Here is a 12,677-nt window from a genome sequence, read left to right as displayed (position 1 = left end):
CCGAGCCCAGCCGAGCGGAGCCGAGCGGAGCCGAAGCGCCTCGGGTCGGGACCGGGAGCGGGACCGCGATCGGGAGCGGGATCCGGATTGGGATCGGGATTTGGATCGGGATCCGGATCGGTGCCGCCGCCGCCATGCCGGGGCTGCTGCTGGGCGACGAGGCGCCCAACTTCGAGGCGGACACGACGCAGGGCCGCATCCGCTTCCACGACTTCCTGGGCGACTCGTGAGCACCGGGACGGGTTTGGGATTGGGATTGGGGTTAGGGATGGAGGGAGCGGGGCGGGGGGAGCCCGGTGCCCACCCCTCACGGCCCCGTGGCGCTGTGCCGGCAGCTGGGGCATCCTCTTCTCCCACCCGCGGGACTTCACGCCCGTCTGCACCACGGAGCTGGGCCGGGCGGCCAGGCTGGCGGCGGAGTTCAGCAAGCGCAACGTGAAGATGATCGCCCTCTCCATCGACAGCGTGCCCGACCACCTGGCCTGGAGCAAGGTACGGGGGCACCGGGGGCACCGGGGTGACCGGGGGGTAGCGGGGTGACCAGGGCTCCGGGAGGATGGGGTGTGCGCAAGCACTCGGTGCCTGGGTGGTTCAATGGGGCAGGAGGTGGCCAAAGGGGGTGTCGGGCAGGGGGGAGAAAGCAGGAGGTAGAAGGGCACGTTGAACATAAATCAGTGAGGGAGAGCGTGCACGAGCTAAAACCATCCCTAGGAAGCTTAGGAAGCACGGTGCAGAAATAAGGAGCAGGACAGCTACCGATGGGAAACCTCAATCACAGCAGTGTGGGGCCAGGTGACGGGGTGTGAAACGAGCTCTGGGAAGGGTAAAACCAGGGTTTGGCAACCCCCGGGTGAGCTACGTGCCTCCCTTCACTCTGGAAATGGGAAGGTGCTCGCGGTTTTTCCGGGAGTGAGGCACGCATGCAAATAAGGAGCGATAAAGGTGAGAATTTGCACAATCTGGCATTATTTAGGGACTGAGTGGTTTCAGGAGCTGCCAAGTGGTGGTGTTGCTTAAACTGACCTCTGTACCTGGGTGGTGCACGGCCCTGGCCCACTGAACCTCGGAAGGGGCCGGGGACAAACAGCACGCAAACCCCACGGCAGTGAGTGGGGTCTCTGTGCTGGAACCACCGGTCAGATCCCATTAAATGCAACCAAAAGTTTGGGTCGTGGTTCATAACACAGCCTCGTGTCCTGGTTTGTTGGAGCCCTCTGAAGAACTGTAGGGGTATTGCTGACTGCCACAGAGACCCTACATTTCCAGGAGGCTTTCAAATGAAAATCAGCGCTGAAAGGGAAGGCTCGGCTCTGCGGGGAGATGGGGGGAAGCACCGAATTGTGTCCAGGGAGGGAAACAGCGAGCTCCCTGCAGGGTGTGCAGGACGTGGGGTGCTCAGCATAGCCAGAGAGCCTGCAGAAGGTGAGCAACGAGCTGCCTTTGCTGGTGCTCCAAAATGATTCAGCACAACCTCAGGTAAAACCAGGAAAAGTTGCAGAGCAGTTTCAGGGCGCCGGTGGGAATAGCACCTTTGGAAAAACAGCCCGAAAACCAGAGAGAAAGTCAGAGGGCAGCAGCCCGAGCTGCAGGGAGCTTGCTGCCAGGCTGGGAGAGGCCTCAGAGACTCTGGTGTGGAAATTTCCCCTCTGCACCTGTTGAAAGAAAACCTGTGAGTGTCCTCCAGAGCAAAAGATCAGATCGGTGGGGATAAATCCACAGCAGGCTGCGGCCTTTTGTGCAGCCTGCGTTTGGAATTGCCCACCTCACAGACTACAGGAGAGCAATAAAAGGTGCAGAGGGGGAGCAAAGGTGGGGCAGGTTTTGTTCAGTGCCCAGCAACTGGGCCCCAGCTGGGTGGGAACAGGAGGAGAGTTCCCTGAACTGGGAGGGCAGCTGTTAGGAGCTGAGGCCGCAGAGGTTCTGCCCAGCCCTGCAGCTTGGCCAGAGATAGCACGCCTTGGTGGCAGGTGCCTCTGGACAAAAGTGGTCTGTGTGAAGTGCTAGACTGAGATCTAGAAGCTGCATTTTCCTTCGCTAGGTCTTAGGAGTGTGAGGAACAAGCAAAACTTGGGGCAGTTAGATCTCTCTGTGCAACAATCCCCCACATTCCTGGGCTTTCTCTCTGGATGAAGCTCGTTTCATCCAGGGGAGCAAATGGGCAGGAAAAACGGCTGAAATTTCACGTGAAACGACAAAGAGACCTCTGCTTCCTCTGGTGCCAAGTTTCAGTGGGCAGACAGGGCCTGGAAAGTTGATAAGCGGGGCGGGACAGCTGGCCTGGCAGCAAAGAGCAGGGCTGTGGAGCGGAGCGGAGCCAGAGCTGTGGTGTCACTTTGCCCAGCTCTGCTTTCCCAGCCAAAGATGTCACGGCTCTTCTCAACCACCCCCTAGCCACGACCCAGGGGCTTGCTCAAGGTCTCACAACGAGCCTGTGCCTCGGCCAGAGATCAGTCCTGCTCTCCTGGCTCCCCGGTCTGTGCACTGCTGCTCCGAGACCTGGCTGAAGGGAAATCCTGCTCCTTCAGCAGGATTAAAGATGGGATCTGCCTCGGCAGCTCCACATCTGTGGCATGTGGAGAGGTGGTTGGCTCCCGAGTGGTTGCCGCAGGGTTGTCAGAGGAGGTTTCAGGCCCCTCTTTGATTGCTGCTGCCTTGGCCTGGGTGAGCGGGGTGGATAAATGGCGCTGATGCTGTCTGGTTTCGGCTTGGACTCTGGAAAGAAAGATGGTTTGTAGGGAAGTGAGTAAGTCGTGTGTTGTATTGCAAAACAGGGTGGGGGTTATGAAGCCGTTTTGTATGGAGATTTCCTGCAGTGTGAAGTTACGTGCGTTTTACCAGGAGTTACAGTCCGTGAGATTTGCATAGGGCTTCTCAGCTCTCTTCATCCCCACTCCAGAGAGAGGCGTGCATGAGTGTTACTGCCCAACTTCCCTGCACGGCCTCCTGCAGCTCCGCAGGGCCTTCAGAGACGGGCTGGCCTCCCGGCTCTGCTTTCTGGAGGCAGCTCAGGAGCAGAACCCATCCCCTCCCATCTGCAGGCAGCCCAGCAGATGAACAGCCCCTTTCTGCAGCACACCACTGACTCACCAGGGCCTCGGGGCGAAAGCAAGTGGAGAGAAACGCTTCAAAGGCAACATCCTGCCACGGGTGCATCACTTGACCTGCTTGCAGCATCCTGAGCAGCCGGGGCAGGGTTACAGCCCCTTACATCACCACCGTCAGCCTGGGGGTGCCAGCACAGGGCCTGCCTGCTCTCACTTACAGCAGGCTCTGAGCAGCGTTGGGCATTGCCTGGGGCAGCATTTCCAACTCTGCCCTCCCCACGTTCCTCCTCAGAGGGCCCCAGCCTGCTCCTCCACGCTTAAAGCCCAGGGAAGAGAGGCTTGAATGTTCACAGCTGATCCTGCAAAGCAGCGGCGTGCTGGAGTCTGGTTTGTTCCCCTGTAGCATAAAGAGGACAGAAGGAACAGGCAGCTCTGTTCTGGGGCAGAAACCTTGGAATCAATTTGCTTTCACGCTGGCAGCTGCTCTGCTCGTGCTGCCCTGAGCAGGCTTTTCCCAGCCCTGCTGTGGCTCGGCACAACGCGTGCAGCTGGCACTGCAAGCTATAGAGATAACGCCAGTGTTTTGGCCAAATCCAGACTGGATTCAGAGATGGGCAACAGACAGTTCCTGCGAGAAGCAGATAAGGTTAGGACTGGCACGGGGAGCTGCCTCACAAACTGGTCACAAGGGAGAGCATCCGTGGGAGCTGATGGTTTTCCCCGGGGTGAAAAAACAAAATGTTCCTTAAGCACAGTTAAAAAAAAAAAAAAATGTTCCTTAAAGAACACGGTGTGGTTCAGCCTCTGTCCCCCGTGCACGAGCATCTGAGTGGCTTTGTCTCCGCAGGACATCAACGCCTACAACGGGGAGCAGCCCGAGGAGACGCTCCCCTTCCCCATCATTGCTGATAAGAACCGGGAGCTCGCCGTCAAGCTGGGCATGCTGGACCCCGACGAGCGGGACAAGGACGGCATGCCCCTGACTGCTCGCGTGGTGAGTGCCCGGCCCGGCAGCTTTCTGTGCCCGGTGACCCCCCTCTGCAGGGCAGCGAGGTGGGGGCAGCTTACCCGCGTGGACGGGACCCTCTGGGGAGCTGGGCTGCCCTCCCGGGGCTGGGAGCAGGAGCTGTGCTGCGGGAAGAAGCTGGCGCAGCCCTGAACTGCTGGCAACAGCTCCGTCATGCTGCTGGCACCAGCTCGTCCTCGTGCCCGTCCGGACGGAGAGGGAATATTAAGTCCTTGATCTGCTGGACTTTCCCTCTCCCCTCTGTGCCTGTGTTGAAAGGCCAGGGGGAAGAAATTTCAAGGAGCAAAACAAGGCAGCGTTAGAAGGAGGAGCTCCCGGAGCAAACGCTGTGCTCCACATGCCTGGGAGTCGGTGTTTGCTCTAGGAGATGGCCACCCCTCCTGTCCAAGTCACACAGGACACAAATTTCCCAGATGCAGTAGGACAAACACCTTCTGCCTGGCCCCTGCTGGTGCCCCAGGAGCCTGACTCTGCCTCCCTGTGCTCAGGTGTTCGTGTTCGGCCCCGATAAGAAGCTGAAGCTCTCCATCCTGTACCCGGCCACCACCGGGAGGAACTTTGACGAGATCCTGAGGGTGGTGGACTCCCTGCAGCTGACAGCTTACAAGAAGGTGGCTACCCCCGTGGACTGGAAGGTGAGGAGGGGAGCAGAGCTCAGCCAGGCTGTGTATGGACAGGGGATGCTGAGGTGCACCAAAACATCTGCCTGCTCCCCTCGGGGGTCACCGAGGGGTAGGGAGAGGTGCTGAGGCCCCGCAATACGAGCTGCAGGCTTAAGCAGCACAGAGATATAGCACTGCCCAAACTCCTGTTCCTCCCCGCAGGGAAGGGTTGGGCTGTGGGATCCCGTTGGATCAGAGGGTGCAGCTCTCCCTTTCCACACCACCCACGTTCCTGGCGTCTCTCCCAGGGCGCGTGCCTGGGGCTGAGCGTTTGGGGGGCAGCCGCATCCACCAGCGCCTCTGCTGCTCTCACGCCTCCCGTTTTCCCCCCCCAGCCCGGCGACAGCGTCATGGTTGTGCCCACCTTAGCTGATGAGGAGGCCAAGAAGCTGTTCCCAAAAGGAGTCTTCACGAAGGACCTGCCGTCGGGCAAGAAGTACCTGCGCTACACCCCGCAGCCCGAGTGAGCGGCCCTGGACGCAGCCGGCAGCGCTGCCCGTGCCCGGATCCGACGTCCCCAACCCCGTGTGACACTCACTGACAGCTCACCCCCATACTAAACCACCCCACGGCCCTCGTGTCCTATCCCACAGCCCCTCAAACTACAACCCCGGGTGTTTTCTTGCCTTGAATCAGCCCTGCCAGGAGGAGGTTAGCAGACTGGTGGCAGCTCCGCGGCTCACGCTGAGCTGCTCCTGAGCGGGATGGTGGCAGCAGCCAGGCCCCGAGGCGCGTCCTGCTGGGCTCCTGTCTCCCACCAGGTCGCTGAGGGTGCTCCAAGCTGCCGTGTGCCTTTAGGAGCGGCCGTCACTAACCCGGTAACAACTGCGTTGGGTCCCCTCCGTAGGTGGAGGAGCTGCAGAACAAAAATCTCTCACTTACTGCTTTCTCATCTCCTGCTGAAAGCTGACCTGATTATTTTCAGCTTTTATGGAAGAGGGAATAGAGGGAATAAACTGGTCTTCAGGACTACGAGCGGTGTCCCTGGTCTGTTTTTGTTGGGGCTCACCCGAATGATTTTGCTTGCTGTGGCTGGGCTGCGCGCCCACGCTCCCGGCTGGTGGCAGCACCACGGGGTGCCTTGTGACTGCCCTATAAATCGGGCACTTGGGGAAATAAATGGCAGTGGTTACAGGGCAGCTGTGCTGTCCCTGCTTCGAGGAGCCTCGTGGGGGAAGGAGGGAGCTGGCTGCTTGGGGAACGCCAGGCTGGACCGGGAGGTAGCTCCCCAGGGCATGGTACAATCCCTCAAACTCCTCCCTGCTCCTAAACCCCAGCATCTCCCAGTGCCCTCACAGCCAGTGCCTGTCCTCCAGCACCCCAACACAGACCCCGGCCGGGCCACCCCACTGAGGCCATCCTTGCCTAGAAGCAGCTGCCTTTCAGGCTGGGAACTCCCCCTTTCGTTGCCAAAATAAATTCCATTCATACCTAATTGCTGTCAGGGACAACACACGGAATATTTCTGCAAGAAGTGGGAGGGGGAGCTGCAATTCCAAAGGGGAAACCTCCCTTCTCTGGGCATTTTCTCAGCACTCCCCAAGCTTGACAGCTTCCCAAGTCACCCACAAGCTGCGAGAGCTGCTGGTTTCTTGCAGGAGCGTGGCAAGAAATGCCCTCCCCTTGATCTGATTGCCCAAGGGAAGAGGGCAGCAAGCATCCCTCTGCATCCCTCTGCTCCCTGCGAGTTTGCCAGCCCGAGGCAGCCGGAGTTACTCAAGCAGACAGAACACCTGGGTTCCAGCACAGGTCGAACGTTTTGCTTTTAATCCCAGAGAAGTGAAATGCGACGTTTGTTCGAGTTTGCAATAACATCCAAAGACAGAAGTCCAAGCCCCCTACTCGGTAAAGTCATTTGTGTTTAAGGCACTCTGCAAAACCAGCTTTCGTCTCCTCTTCCTTCCGATTTTCCCCAGACGGCAGCAGAATACCTGATCTTCTCTTTCCTCCGTAGCGACACCCACGCGTCCTCGCTCCGATCACCATCTCCGGAAATTGGCAACAGCAAATTCAGCGCGAGCCAAACAGAAAGACACCGGGAGGCCGGGCCAATAAATAGGGACGGGCACGGGAGGGAGCGCAGCGCCTGGGGAGGGGGCACGAGGGGGCTTCTGCGGGGAAAGGACGGGCACGGGACGTCCTCCCTGCAGGCATCTGCGTCGTCCCCCTTCCTTTTCCCCAGTTCTCCCTTCCCTCCCGAAAGGGGACAGGATGGGAGCAGGTGCCCGCGAGCAACCCTCCCTGTCGGCGCTCCCAAAATCCACAGGGAAGGGAGGGGGGGGATATAGGGGGGGACCCAGCCACCCCTGCTGACCCCCCTCCCGCCCCGCGTTCCAGCCGTCGATAAATACAAATCAATAAATAAACGCCAAATAAATAAATAAATAAATACAAATAGGGGAATAAATAAATAAATAAGCCGGGGAGGAGAGGGGCGGCAGTGCCGGCGCCTGCCCCGCAGGCGTTCCCCTGCACCACGAAGCCATGCCCTGAAGCCAGAGGGACGGACGGACGCTTCCCGCAGCGCCCGAGCGGCGTGGGGGCACGGCCCCAAAAACGCCAGGGGATGGAGGAGAAGGGGGCACCTCGGGATCCTCCCTGAGATAACGAGGCGCCGGCTGGGAGCAGGGAAGGAGGGAGGAGGCGGCCCCACACCTGCACCCTCCTGCTCCCAGCACCGCTGCCCTGACCATCGCCTCTGGGGGAAAAACCCCAGCGGGTCAAAAATACACTTTTTTTGTTTTTTTGTTTTTTTTTTTTCTTATTTCGCACCGAAAGGTACTTCCCCCCTCCGCCTCCTCCCTCAAAGTTTACAACAAATTGGACCCGAAGTTTCCAAGGGCTTGCCAGGCACACTTTTGAGAAAGGAAACGTCAGCGATGGCTGTGATTGTGCGTCGGTATGAAAACCCTGGCCGAATCTCCCAAAAACGGGGCGCCCTGCAGGGGAGCAAAGCAAACCAGAGCCCGGCGCCTGCCTCCCCTTCACACCCTCCTCGCAGAAGGGTTCACCCAGCCCTCACTGACCCGAAATCCGCCGGATCCCAGCCCACCAAACCCCTCTGCCTGCGCCAGGCCGAGCGGGGCCGCAGCCCACAGCACCTGGAAGTGCTCGAGGTGCCGGCACGCGGCGCTCCCAGAAGGGACAGAAGGAGCCAAACCCGTGGCGAACGCTACCAAGGATCATGAATAGCCTGGGGATTTCACAGGGATTTTTGGTCTAAGACGCCTGGGGAGTCCCTCTGCCTGCAGGGAGCGGCTCCCAGAGGCTTGGGGTGCGTGTCCCACGCTGGGGAAGCACCCCACAGCCCCGCAGCAGCAAAACCTCACAGACAGAGGGACAGCAGGGCGAAGCGAAGAGAGAAGGGAAAGCAGCAAAAGCCACATTCGTCTGCCCAGGCCCCTCGGGGAACACAGGGAGCCCGAAGCTGGCCCTGGGCAGGGGCAGAGCCGCCGTGGCTCCTGCCTCTGCTGCATCCAGGAGGGTGCAACCACCAGGGCACAGCTGAAAGAGAAAAAACGTTGCTCCCCTGCCAAAAAAAGCAGGGAATTGAGCGCCCAGCCCGCAGCACCAGCACCTCCTCGCCGACCAGAACGATGCCAGCGGTCCGGGCGGCGAGGCAAGAGCAGGGGGCGAGGAGAAGAGAAAGGCAAGTAAAAAGGAATCCCTTATCTGCCAGACAGCTGCAGCGGCACGAGGCAGCGCGCCCTCCTCCTCCCCGTGCGCACCCCTGAGCTGCTCAGCTCCACGGGTGGCTCCGGATGAGGTCCCCACACGAGCAGGCGTTTGCAGGGAAGATGAGCAAGCGCCCAACTTGTCGCTCACGGGCTCCCGTCGGCAGTGGAAGCACCCGAATCCTGGAGTACCTCCAAGGATTTTTGGCTACCACGCAAACGCCGTCAGTAACTGCCTGCTCTCCCTCGCCTGGGTAAACAGGCGCCGCGCGCGGCTCCTCTGCTGGCTGAGGATTCATTTTTGCTTCTGCAAAAAAAAAATTAAAAATAAATAAAAAAATAAAAATAAAAAGGAAAGAAAAGGGCTGGCGGGGATGGGGAGGGGGAGGTTGAGGAACTGCAAAGATTTAGTGCACCTTAAAACTAAGGGACGGGTAACCTGCCCTTAGGTCTCACTCCAAGACGGGAATGAACTACGCCACCTCCTACGTTCACGACTACTCCAAACACACCGAGATGCATGCAAAACGTCCCGCTGCGGGGAGCCCCTCTCGGGCACAGACGCCCCCTGTCACCGGGCTCCCGCGCTGCTCCCAGGCCCTGCCAAGTCCCAGCGAGCGTGACAACGGGCTGATTATCCATCCCAAATGCATAGGTAGAGACACCCAGGGGCAGGGCGGCTGCGCAGAGCCCCCCGCCCCGACTGGCAGGCGTGGTCTCGACTCTTCTACGGCTGGCGGGGTGGAAGCAGCATTTGCCACAGGCACGGTTGGATGGCGCTCTCGCTCCTCACGTCTCCCTGCAGGGAAGCAGGAGGTGGTTAGCCAAGCCAGCCTCTTTTCCAGCCACCAGCCCTCAAATCCACCTCCTGGGGGATCCACCAGCTCGGCGGCCGGGCCAGGCTGACGCTCTCTTTCCAGCTGAGGAGAAGCCGTGTTTCCAAGCGCAGCTACGAAAGGCAGGCGAACCCAGGAGGTCTGCTTTGGCTCAGGAACCCCGCGCGTCGGCACGCGCCCCGGTGCTGCGCTACTTGGGCGGTATCACGACGATGGGCTGGCCTCGCTTGGGTCTCCACATGAGGACTTGGGCATCGTTGGCGTTGGGTTTCACTAGTGCGTTGGGCGGGATGGGCTCCATCCTGCTCAGGATCCGGGGCTGCTCCTGCTGAGTCCTGCCCACCAGCCGTGCCCGCTGCCCCAGGAGCTGCATGGGATCGACCTCAATGTCCACTCGCATCCTCCACTTGATGGTCTGCAGGATGATCTTCTCCTTGGTGGTGGTGTTCATGGCCACCAGCCAGGTGGTGAAGCTCTGGTCCCTTTTAATCCTGGTCAGCAGCGGCACGTTGCTGTTGCTCACGGGGACAGCCCACGTCACGCTGGGGTAGAAGTTGTCGTTCATGCTCACCGAGAACCTGGAGATCTTGTTCGTGGGGCCGACCAGGGTCACCGTTTCCGTGGTGTTGCCGTACCAGGGGTAGCTCACCCCATCGGAGTCGCTGATGGCTTTTACTCTTCCTTCTCGCAGGTCGGGCAGCTCCCAGCTCGACCTAGGGAACGGAGAGAGAAGGGGCAGGTTATTGGGGAATTGGAGACAGCAAGGGAGGGACTGAGGTGAGCCCCAGTGTGCCAGCACCTGCTTTAGACCAGGGGGAAAGAGCACAGATAAAGGGATAACGATTCAGTCCAAAATCCCCCAGAAAAAGCCATTTCTCCTGCAGCCACCGGAGGCTTCGTGCCCAGCCAGAGCCACGCACCAGAGCCCGTCTCTGGCATCAGCCACCAGATCCTCCCTCCAGCAGCGCTGACTCAAGAGCAGAGCTTGGGAACCATCTTCCCACCTGCAGGAAGCCACCGAGGACCTCATTCAAGCACAAATTTGTCTTCAGCTCCTTCGCTGAGTCAGTTGGGGCCAGCAGAAGCCTCCGCTCTGCCAGCACAACAGCATTTTAATTAACCTGCCATCTAACCAAACGGGCCAAAACTCATTTCTGAGCCTTTCGCGGGTCACGCTCTCCTTAATCAGCTCTGGATCTAAAGAAAGAAAGGAGAAAAAGAGAAAAAAACACCTCGCTGTGTGTCAGCTGCAGCACCGCCACGACCGCACACGCCGAGCCTGGAGCAGCTCCCCCCATGCCTGCAGCTCCGTCTGCCGTTCTTACACCCCTAAATATAGGCTGAGACACATGTGCAGCAATTAAATATCACAATTACGCCTGCTGCCGCTGTGATGAAATCCCTGCCGCGCTGCTGGGGTTGTGGGGGGGGGGGAAATTCCAGCCAAAATCTTGGCTGTGGCCCACACGAACACCGCCAGGCGGGCGCGGCGAGGCAGGGGATCTCCACGTGGCCGCTACGAGCTGGGAACGGGGACGGCGGCCACCTGGCTCTGGCGAGCCCTAGCCCAGCTCCCGGGCGTCTTTCCTAAAGTCCTGAGAATGGGAAAACCCACATGATTTGGATGCTGAATCCATGATTTTAAATTTAAAGCCACCCAGAGTGAGAGGTGGTCAAGGATCACCTGTGCTGGGTCTGTCTCGAGGCAGGTCAGGCTCACCTCATGCCAGTATCTTTACCCAAAAAAAATGGGAACATCACCACACCTCAAGGCAAAGGCAGGGCCCCAGGCAGATTGGGGCCGGGGGAGCTGCTCCAGCCACAGCTGGGGCCACGCGGGCCCCATGGGGCTTTCTGCGAGCCCCCCCTCACTGTCTGAGAGAAATCAGGGCTCTGCTGCTCCCGGGGAAGGAACCGGGAGAAATGAGGTCGGTGGGACGGGCCAGGGATGGGCCTGGCTGCAGATGTGCTCCTTGGCGTCCTCCTGAGCCACCTGCGTGGAGCCTTCAAAGGGTTTCAGCTCAAAACGCTCCCGGAAGGGCGGCAACAAGGGACACGAGGCCATGGCGTCGAGGGAGGACAGCGGGGAACCGTGCTGGGGCCTCTGTCCCCATCGTGTAATGGCACCGGGGTCCCTGACCCCTCACAGGACCACGCTGGGGGCCCACCCCCTCACAGGACTGCTATGGGGTCTGTGGTGCCTCATGGGATGGTGCCAGGGCCTCTGTCCCATCATGTAATGGTACCGGGACCCCATCACCTCACAGGACCACACTGGGGTGTCTGGCCCTGAACAGAATGGCAGTGGGGTCTCTGTCCCCATCATGTAATGGCAGCGGGACCCCATCACCTCACAGGGCCTTACTGGGGTCTCTGACCTCTTAAGGAATAGCACCAGGGGCTCCATCCCCGTCATGTAATGGTACCAGGGTCCCATCACCTCACAGCACCACTATGGGGTCTCTGACCCCATACAGAATGGCACCAGGGGCTTCTGACCCCATCATGTAACTGTGCTGGGACCCCATTACCTCTCAGGTCCACTATGGGGTCTCTGACTTCTTAAGGAATGGCACCAGGACCTCCATCCCCATCACATAATGGTACCTGGACCCCATCACCTCACAGAACCACACTAGGGTTTCTGGCCCCTCATGGAATGGCACCAGGCCCTCCGTCCCCATCATGTAACTGCGCTGGGACCCCATTACCTCTCAGGTCCACTATGGGGTCTCTGACTTCTTAAGGAACAGCATCAGGACCTCTATCCCCATCATGTAATGGTACCAGGACCTCCATCCCCATCACTTAGTAGTGCTGGGACCCCATCACCTCACAGCACCACTATGGGGTCTCTGACCTCTTAAGGAATGGCACCAGGTCCTCCATCCCTATCACATAACAGTACCAGAACCTCCATCCCCATCACATAATAGTGCCGGGACCCCACCACCTCACAGCACCACACTGCAACCTCCAACCCCTTACAGCACAGCCCCAGAGCCCCCATCCCCACCACGCAACGACACCGGGACCCCCGGCAGCCCCTCACCCCGCCCCCAAGACATCACACCAACCCCACCACGCACCCCACCGCCGCCACCCCACACGCCCGCAGCTCACACGCCGAGGTCGCTGTAGGTGTTGTAGAACTCCATGTGGTTGCAGGCCTGGATCCAGCCCACCACCCAGGTGTGGCGGCGGGCGATGGGCGGCATGAGGACGCGGGCGGAGGCGCGGAAGTAGGGCGTGCGGTAGCGCAGCACCACGGGCGAGCTCTCCTCGATGGCGGTGGCGGCGGGCTCGATGGTGGCGGACACGTCGGACACCACGATCTGCTCCCGCCGCACCCGCGCCTTGCACGCCACGCTCTGCAGGCAACCCATGGCCGCTGCCTGCTCCTCCCTGCCGGTGGCACCGAGCTCACCCCCCGC

The 12,677-nt window shown here is 59.9% G+C and overlaps 2 protein-coding genes across 7 annotated transcripts; one reads left to right on the top strand and one right to left on the bottom strand.

Annotated features, from left to right (window-relative positions):
- Window positions 1-9: 9 nt before the first annotated feature.
- On the top strand, window positions 10-5,705 carry PRDX6 (peroxiredoxin 6). Its single transcript, XM_082766606.1, has 5 exons — window positions 10-226; window positions 336-492; window positions 3,892-4,038; window positions 4,560-4,706; window positions 5,069-5,705. Exons 1-5 carry the CDS (start codon window positions 135-137, stop codon window positions 5,198-5,200), a joined length of 675 nt encoding a protein of 224 aa, XP_082622732.1. The 5' UTR covers window positions 10-134; the 3' UTR covers window positions 5,201-5,705.
- Window positions 5,706-6,379: 674 nt separating this feature from the next.
- Window positions 6,380-12,659, bottom strand: FAM78B (family with sequence similarity 78 member B). Of its 6 annotated transcripts, none has more exons than XR_014318025.1 (3): window positions 12,367-12,659; window positions 8,824-9,956; window positions 6,380-8,714 (listed from the first exon to the last, which is right to left on the bottom strand). XR_014318025.1 is itself a non-coding variant. In XM_082766009.1 (2 exons), the coding sequence occupies exons 1-2, from the start codon at window positions 12,627-12,629 to the stop codon at window positions 9,434-9,436; spliced, it is 786 nt and encodes a 261-aa protein (XP_082622135.1). In that variant the 5' UTR covers window positions 12,630-12,659; the 3' UTR covers window positions 6,380-9,433. The 6 variants fall into 6 exon arrangements, 4 of the variants coding, with proteins under 4 accessions (XP_082622135.1, XP_082622136.1, XP_082622137.1 ...); XR_014318026.1 differs by having other exon boundaries at window positions 6,380-9,206; window positions 9,289-9,956; XM_082766009.1 differs by having other exon boundaries at window positions 6,380-9,956.
- Between the last annotated feature and the right edge of the window lie 18 nt (window positions 12,660-12,677).

The sequence above is a fragment of the Aythya marila genome (genome assembly GCF_965140915.1).
Source record: "Aythya marila genome assembly, chromosome: 8".
Lineage (NCBI taxonomy): Eukaryota > Metazoa > Chordata > Aves > Anseriformes > Anatidae > Aythya > Aythya marila.
The sequence above is the reverse complement of the archived record's forward strand: the minus strand, read 5'-3'. Positions and strand labels throughout refer to the sequence as shown.

Coding starts and splice junctions, on each gene's coding strand:
- FAM78B (XM_082766009.1), bottom strand. CDS start 12,629: ATGGGTTGCCTGCAGAGCGTGGCGTGCAAGGCGCGGGTGCGGCGGGAG. Junction 9,957..12,366: donor ACCTACAGCGACCTCGGCGT/GTGAGCTGCGGG, acceptor TCCGTTCCCTAG/GTCGAGCTGGGAGCTGCCCG.
- PRDX6 (XM_082766606.1), top strand. CDS start 135: ATGCCGGGGCTGCTGCTGGGCGACGAGGCGCCCAACTTCGAGGCGGAC. Junction 493..3,891: donor ACCACCTGGCCTGGAGCAAG/GTACGGGGGCAC, acceptor TTGTCTCCGCAG/GACATCAACGCCTACAACGG. Junction 4,039..4,559: donor TGCCCCTGACTGCTCGCGTG/GTGAGTGCCCGG, acceptor CCCTGTGCTCAG/GTGTTCGTGTTCGGCCCCGA.